Genomic DNA, 8,890 nt, shown 5'->3' with positions numbered 1-8,890 from the left:
GCTGAAGTTACGAAGAGGGAAAATGCTCATGAACTGGTGTATCTCGTTACTGAATTCTTCGAGACTGTAAAAGAGACAGCACCCGAGATTATAAAACCTAAATTTCACTTCCTCTTGCATTACGGAATAATGATTTTAAGGTATGGAAATCTCAGGAATGTCTGGTGCATGAGATTTGAGAGTTACCATCAACGATTGAAGAAAATTGCCAGGGCAAATTCAAATTTTAAAAACATTTCCTTGTCAGTCGCATGTAGGCTACAGTATCGAAAATGTTATGAATTTTGTTCGCCTGATATTTTGCATGACGATGTGCCAAGTGTTGACTCGCGGTCGTTACACTGGGATTCGATTCCAAAAGAGTATGTTGAACGAATTGAAGCCCATTATGAGGTCGACAGCCAGACGGTGACTAGTGTCAAAGTGTTTCATGACATGTCTCACAAATATCAGGTTCAAGATATTTTTGTTGTTGAAAAAACTGCTGATGAACTAACATGTTGTAAAATTGAGTATATATTGTATGTCAATGCTGAGTGCTTCTTGTGTACCAAATTGATAAAATCTATTCAGTTTATTGAACACTTTCATAGCTACTCCATGAAAGAAGTTGGGTATCGAGTTTTTCGTCCCACAGACTTGATATATCATGAGCCCCAGCATATGTACGTAATCAATACCAGGAACTTGATAAGATTACGTCGTGGTGTGTATAACTGAGGAATGCAATCATTTGTGGTTTGATGTAATTCAGGTTATTTATATAGTCTCGGTTGCTATGGCTGACTCTGAAGAACAGTACAAGTTGAAGGTGACCTACGGTGACCCCTCAAGAATGTTTAGAGTGTACTGTAAATCAGACGTTAAAACGGCTGTGTTACACGAATTCCCGGAAGTTGACGCTGACGATGCCAACATTGAATACTACGATGAAGATTTTGGCTGGGTTGAACTTGATTGTGATATCGTCGAAATTTCCAATGGCGGTATGTTGAAATTGAGTAAGAAGAAAAGTTCAGGTAATCGAGTCCCATAGCTATAGGTGCTTGGTTACTTGGTATTGGTGTCTTGCAGATTCTTTGAAAGCTGCAGATTCGCCTCGTGCTGGTCTTTGCAATTCAAATTGTGGCACCAGTATCGTGAATGTATCACTGACCGAAGAGCAGGAGAGTAGTAAGTATTTTGTCACATTTGCCGGTGTATAGTAGTGTTTTTGAAAATTTATCATATCGCTGACAAGCTTACGCGTACTTAGACGAGTCAATGCGTCAACACGATGAATCTTGTCCTATCCATGTATTATGGGCAGTTACTGAGTTACGCACATTATTAACCGTCATAAATTAATGCTAAGTATTTAAAACCCCTCCCTTTTCATCTGTCCACCGCATGTAGAAATAGAAGTCGCCACCTATGCACGAGCTTGGCTAATAAACCCTCATGAGGGCTGAGAATGCTGTTTTCTGGAATTCAGTCGCATTTTGTTTTAGTAAGTGGTATTTCAATTACAGGCGATATAGGCAGTGATCTGGCAAATTCTGAAAGACCCCATAATGTTTCGCCAGTCGTGAATGCGGAAGAATGCACCAATAAGGCAAAAAAGTGGCCAGGTTCTGAATACACGGTGCGCCTACCACAGTATTTGCATAACCAAGTGGAAAAAATGCAAAAGTTGCAGTCAAAAAGCGGCATGGGGCGAACTTTGAGATCAGCTATTGTGGATCATCTGTTCAAGGATATCGTGGAGTATTACGGGTGTGTATTGGCCAGGGGCGGGCAACATACGGCCCGCGAAGGGATTTTGTCCGGCCCGCGGACTGTTTTCGGTCTAACATGATAATGTGGCCCGCGGCCCCAGTCAGCCGAGATTCCCCAAGACTGTATGTTATTATATACGTGTATGCGCAGCGTGCGATAGTGGAGCTTACGCGTAAGCTCGTCGAAGCGATAAGACTTGCATTATCGCCATATATCGCGCAAAATAATTCCAGTCGATTGTAGCTTTGTGCTCCCTTCAGATGCTATGGCCATGTTTTACTCCAGTTCGGCTCTGTTACTTCCACAGCCCAATTCACTGTGTACCAATTTTAGTGCAATCGGGTTGATTATATACGTGAACGTTTCGTTCAGACTTTCTCCACCAACGCATGCAAGAAAAGAGGCATGTTCAGCTCTAATTCGGAAATATCCAATTCTGAAATTAGTTACGGCTGATGAAGATAATTTTCTTCCGCCATATGTAAGTTTTGAGGCTTGCAGTGTGGAAATATCACACTCTGTCAAATTCGATACAATTTAGCACTCATGGATAACGAGACTCAACGACAAAATATATAACGAGCATCGGAAAATGAAAGACACAGACGATCCGGTTCTCCTAGCAAACAGAAAAAAGTTCGGACGGACTGGCCCGCGGAGACGGCTTCCTGCTGAAGAATCGCCGACGGCAAGCGCACGATGCAAGAAACCCAGAAGTTCTGATGTTGCAGACGAAGTATGAAACTGCTATTTCAATGGAACCTCAAAGTTGAGAAACACCGATTCATATCAATTAAAAATTTCAGGAAATTGAATCTTTGACCAATGATAAAAGTTCAGCTGAACACAAGGCATTCATATTGTCTGAATCGAGTTCGTCAAACCCAGCGAAGGGAGAGCTATTGAAATCCATGAAAGCCACCTTCAAAAGTCGCCGGTCTGACATAGAAGCCTGCATGCCAACTGCTGAAATTCTTATGGAATATCCGCTTCTGAGAGAATCATATTGGGTAAGAAAAATATCATTTGTTCGATTTCTGTTTACTGGTAATTGTTGATGTTTCAGCTATTGGAGGAGATGAAGATCATAAACAATGGTCTGAATATACTGGACAATATCCAAGAAAAAGCAATATTCTCTCAGCACGCGACAAAAATAAACTGGAGTCGCGTGCCAACCAGCATTACAGCTGTGATGGGTACGATGCTTCAAGAATACAAATTATTGGATGTCTCAAAATAATAATTTTTTTCAGATTCTGTGAAAATGAACTGGATGGTCGGTATACCTGCAATGTTCAAAGAGTCATACGACAAATTTTTGGTTATAGATCAGGTTCGTACCATATACATACCGGCATTGCATTACTATGAAGATAACCTTGCTGCGATCATTATAAGCCAAGAGTTCGATATATTAGAGGATAGCAATACCTCAATATTGTAGTTCAGTGGTTCTCAACCTTTTTGACCTCGCGGCACCCTTTGAAAATTGAAAATAGTTTGCGGCACGCTAGCACAGTGGTTCGCAACCTTTTTGACCTCGCGGCACCCTTCGAAAATTGAAAATAGTTTGCGGCACGCTAGCACAGTGGTTCGCAACATTTTTTGACGGATCTGTAAACTGCCAGAATACTGCATTGTCACACAGGCGCCGCCATGTCTGCTGAATTCAGCCTTTCAAGCACGCGATGGCATGACAGCAATTTCGTTTTGTCATATGTACAAACTTCAAATCGAGTCTGATGTAGTACTGATCATTTCCTGTATCCTAGAATTATTTTGCACATAATTTCAAAATTTAGAAGAAATCTCTCACGGCACACCGGTTGAGAACCACTGCTGTAGTTCTATTGGCAGCCACCTGCAGCTCAATTCTAGTTCCAACAAACTGGGACAATAACCTCAGCGACGGGAAAATTTGTTAGCTGATATAATTTGATCAACTATACTTCTCAATTCTCATATTCGGCACCTGTAACATAACGTTACGTTGCACTTCGAGCCTACATTTTAACGGCAGTACTGATACGCGACTTAACAATCGCAATGTGGATGGCTATGTTCGTCAAATTTTTGAACGGGACCGGCACTTCCAAGTGGGTTCATTTCTTCTGGTGATTAGGAAGACGATGAGGATATGCCGAGTAAAGCGAATTCGAGCGGGGTATTGATTGCGGGCAGGACCAATGTTCCCTCTATTTTTTACGAGTCAGCGCGCACTCACTGCGCGGTTACTTGGACAACAGTACGTAACCAGTGTTGCCACTCTAGGTTCCAGGAAAAACACAAGATTATGTCGTGAAAAAACACTAGATTGGCGAAAAAAACACTAGATTAGTAAATTGCTGGAAAAATTTGCTGTTGCCAAGTAATCATGATGACCAAGGTACAAATCCATAGATAAGAAGTGTTCCGCACATGAATTCGATACATATGCATGATATACTGCATGATTATTCGACGATAATTAATGAAACGAATTGATACTACTGCATAATTATTCAACGAAAATTAATGAAATGAATTCAATAGCGCAAAAAAAATCAAATATTGTCGCTTTCGAATTGTACGGGGTCATAAAAATTTATCATTCGATTGTACACTATGGACTATGGACTGACTGTGGAAATGCTCTGCTTTACGGGGTAAACCAAAATTGCATCGACAAGCTACAAAAGATCCAAAACATCGCTGCTCGTTTGGTAACTCGGTCAAGGAAGCGTGATCACGTAACGCCGATTCTTAGATCCCTTCATTGGTTACCCGTGAAATTTAGGTCTGAATACAAGCTTCTTCTGTACGTCTTCAAATGCATGGAGGGAAGTGCACCAACGTATCTTCGTGAGCTAGTGACAATGTATAATCCCGGAAGAGCGCTACGTTCTCAGTCCCAAATGCTCTTGTCAGTTCCAAGAGTTAGAACATCGACCTACGGTGTGAGAACCTTTTCTTCCTCGGCCGCCATTCTGTGGAACAATCTTCCAATTTCTATCAGACTATGTGACTCGCTATATGTTTTCAAACGCAAAATCAAGACCGTTTTATTCACACGAGCGTTCGAACTAGAGTAGTGTTCTTTCCGCCCTACAACTATGCACTTCGTCTTTTATACATATCGTTTACTTTTATATTTTATTGCCTTTTATGTACAGCGCCCTAGTGTAGTAATGACATATTGTTATATTCGGCGCTCTATAAATTATTATTATATTATATATATATATACACCATCCATCAAACATGCGTATCTTTTGTGTGGCATCTTCCTCACTACAGTACATCTTCAACCAAACAATGGGGGGTGTTCATGTCCATGTGCAGCATACTTCATTTCCACGAATGCAGTGGAATGTGGCAATGCTAAGAGATTCGTCATGAGCTTCCCCAGTAAAGGGAATTTTGATTCACCAAACGCATTGTGCACAGATTTCAATTTTTGCAAAATTTCTGTTGGAGGGCACCTGCAACTCATTTTGCGATCTTGCCAAAGCAGCCCATTCTTCCGACAAATCATCAAGCTCATCAAATAATATCACAGAGGGAAATTGCACAGCTAGAGGAATGATTGATTTTACTATTCTTTGTGTTGATTAGGCTGTTAATGGATTCTATACACTCAAGTATGCTATCTTCGGCAAATGAAAATCTTGCCCGAATCTGCAGACTGAGTTCAACAAAAAACGACAGAGCATCAGAGCGAAATCGCTCTTCATTTTTTCAGAGACTTTCGCTCATAAGTACGAATTCACAGCGCACCCTGTTACGTAATAGTTGCTTGTTACTACACCACCACATAGTCGCTGACCTCACTGCAGTCGCAGTGCATTGAAAAGCCCAGATGTAGGCGAGCCGCGCCAAAAAGTCGGCAGTACAGACGAAGATATACGGGCGCATGAAAAACGAGGGAGGCCGATGGTGAAAGAGTGCGAGTGTGAAAAGTCACCCGGAAGATGACGAAAAAGCAAAGACCATGAATTGTTACAAATGTTACTGTCGTGGCGCACATGGCCTTACTAGGCGAAAAGCGCCACTGTAGTTATCTCAATAAAAACAAACAAACACCACCACATAGAATTATTGAAAACAAATACAGCCAGAGACACTAAATCAAATAAATAATTTAGCGTATTATTTAGTAGTCTAACCTTAGAATATTCATTGTTAGCACAAATGCAGAAAAACACTAGATTGGCAAAATTTTGCGAAAAAAAAAACTAGAACACTAGGACGACCGAAAAAACACTAGATCTAGTGTTAAAACACTAGGAGTGGCACCACTGTACGTAACCACAAAAAAAAAAGGTTATCACTTCGAATTTTTTGTGCGCAGCTTAGAGGGAACATTGGGCATGACAGCAATTTTGATTTGTCTATTAACGTCACATCGAAGCCGATTTAGATTAATGATCATTTGCTGTATAAAGACTGGAAGTATTTCGCGCATAATTTCCGAATGTAGAAGAAATCTCTTGAAGCACCCTTGCGAGACATAAATGGCACACTAGTGTGTCGCGGCATACCGGTTGAGAACCAGTCTGTTAGTAAGTGGTGTACTCGTCATCGATGGACCAATTGCACCAGTTTGCCAAAAAGTCATTGTTGGACCAATTACACCAGTTTGCCAAAAAATTACTCTTAGTCGTACTACTCTCATTGCCTTCAATATACAGATGTGCCTTTCTTTTCAGGATGATTCGGAATCACCAAACCCAATCATACATTTGGACACTGGGAAAAAGACATGGACGGTACACTTTGATGGGCTTAAGATTAATGACATTGTAGATTTTGCATATGCTTTGGCTATCATTCTATCGCTGCATTGGGTATTTAATATCCAATTCGAGCGCAGTGTGAATAACACCTTGCATTTCTTATCCATCTGCATTGGCAAAATCAAGGGACTGCGTGTACCATCTGCAGTCACTTCAATCTGTGATAAAATGTGATATAGAAAGTGATTCGACTGATTTTACCACTAATGGACATTGATGTAAAAGTGGTTATCAAGTTTTCAAGGAAATTTACCTTTTTTGGAGTGCTAAATCACATTTTGAACTGCTCTGAACTTAATTTTTACTCTGCTACTTCTGTAAAGTACAAATAGAAGTGGAATAAGTTTGTATCTGCCAAATTAACTGTTTCAGAGTACTTGAGTACTTTCCATTCATTTATTATACTACGAGAAGTATCAGCACGTGGCAATTGCTGCCCCTGAGCAATAAATTAGGACATTAGGTTTTACCCAAGTTCCAATGCTGAATAATGTGATCTTGCCTTTACTTTGACCTCTTCAATCTTATTAACATACGTCTCTGATGGTCAAGTCGTGACACTTTTGTTATTGTTCCATACTGTGTTATTATACTGTGCTGACTGCTGGTGTTACTACTGTTCCTGCTGCATGTGTTGCTTCTGCTTCTATTCATTTGCTGTATAAAAATGCCCGTTCTTTCTATTGATTTGTGATCAATTATGACCACCGTGCATCATGTCAGTTGTAATGTCGGCTACTGCAAGTATCAGGTGCAAGATTATAGGTGAGAAAGAGAGAGAGTTACAAGCTTATGGTTGTAGTGAGCTTACAGGGTTATGGCTGTAGTGAGCTTACAGGGTAATGGCTGTAATGAGCTTACAGGGTTATGGCTGTAGTGAGCTTACAGGGTTATGGCTGTAGTGAGCTTACAGGCTTATGGCTGTATTGAGCTTACAGGCTTATGGCTGTTGAGCTTACAGGCTTATGGCTGTAAGCCTGTATTGGAAATCACCAGGCTTATTGTCGTAAATTTACAACAATAATTTTTACAGTGTACCATCAAACATATCTGATTCTCTCGGATAGTCTGAGCGTGCTATCCGCTATGACCAACTTGCAGGCACAGCAAACGCAGAATGTTATATTTGAATGTGGTCGCTTGCTGAATCAAGCGGTTCAGAAAGGCGCCATTGTTGTCCTGGCCTGGGTACCGGGGCATGCTGATATCGGTGGTAATGAGTTAGCCGATAAATTGGCTTGTCAAGCTTCCAGGACCGACATCGAAAATACCCCTTCTCAGACGCTTCGAGACGAAATTAGCCACGCTGAGGCGAAGGCCAAAGTACACCAATACTGTAGAGCGACCTGGAACGCCGAATATGAACGAAATGAGCGAGGAGGTCACTATCGAAATTTCCATAGATCATTGACTGATGGCCACTTTCCATCGATGCATCGACATAGGCTTTACGAACGATTAATATTTCGGCTTCGTTCAGGCCATTGCCGCCTGAAAGCGCATTTATATAAAATTGGATGTAGCGACACCGACCTATGCGACCATTGTGCAGTACCTGAAACAGTCGAACATTTTTTGCTGCACTGCAATCGATATGATTTTCATCGGAACTTTTTATTTGACAGAGGGCGCGCGAGCTCGGGATCGCTGCAACACTCGAAAATCTACTGATCATCCCCGAAATGTTATCCCATGTTGCAGAACTTGTTCTATCTTGTGGTACTTACTTGTAAATCGGTTCTTGCCCACATTTTGGTATATCGATCGCTCATTCTAGTCCGTGACGCACCTGGCCTCACAGGCGAAAAGCGTCACTCATATTTTCATCAATAATAATAATAACTGCAGGGCGACGATTATTGACAAGAACGACACTAGAGGCGACAAAATACGCACCACATCATCGCTTTCTTGCGACTCAAGCTTCAATGGAAATGCCTATATGTTGAGCAAAAGATTCGGTACAGATTCATAAAAGCCTTGATATAGTTTCGCAATCACCAATTCCTTGTTACTCAAGTCGTTACGGACAACCGATCGGTCTTCCACAGAACAGGATGAATAACAGACGCATATGTAATACCGCAACGCGCCAATACTGCATAACGTTATCATTCCCCCGAAAGACAAAGTCATCAATGCTAAAACCGCGACCGTACGCCCGTTCTGAATATCGTCCCTTCTCCAGTACTGAACAGTGCATTAGATATCCGTACCGGTATCCAATATCATGAGTAGCCTACATGCCTAAGCCAGAAAATAACCGGATGCAGGATAGGCGGCGGTGCCTTGCGCGTCTTTATTCGATTTTCCGTGTTTGTCATTTGTTTTTGAGGTTTTTCTTGTTTAAAAAA

General features: G+C 41.3%; 1 protein-coding gene across 1 annotated transcript; it reads left to right on the top strand.

Annotated features, from left to right (window-relative positions):
- Positions 1-2,136: 2,136 nt before the first annotated feature.
- LOC145445431 (uncharacterized) lies at positions 2,137-7,255 on the top strand. Its single transcript, XM_080323622.1, has 6 exons — positions 2,137-2,239; positions 2,300-2,494; positions 2,565-2,768; positions 2,825-2,957; positions 3,015-3,094; positions 6,450-7,255. The coding sequence occupies exons 2-6, from the start codon at positions 2,351-2,353 to the stop codon at positions 6,708-6,710; spliced, it is 822 nt and encodes a 273-aa protein (XP_080179748.1). The 5' UTR covers positions 2,137-2,239; positions 2,300-2,350; the 3' UTR covers positions 6,711-7,255.
- The last annotated feature ends 1,635 nt before the right edge of the window (positions 7,256-8,890 follow it).

The sequence above is a fragment of the Botryllus schlosseri genome, chromosome 1 (genome assembly GCF_051294905.1).
Source record: "Botryllus schlosseri isolate E-star chromosome 1, Bs_hap1, whole genome shotgun sequence".
In the NCBI taxonomy this organism is placed as follows: Eukaryota; Metazoa; Chordata; class Ascidiacea; order Stolidobranchia; family Styelidae; genus Botryllus; species Botryllus schlosseri.
Note: the sequence above shows the minus strand (reverse complement) of the source record. Positions and strands in the feature narration are given on the sequence as shown.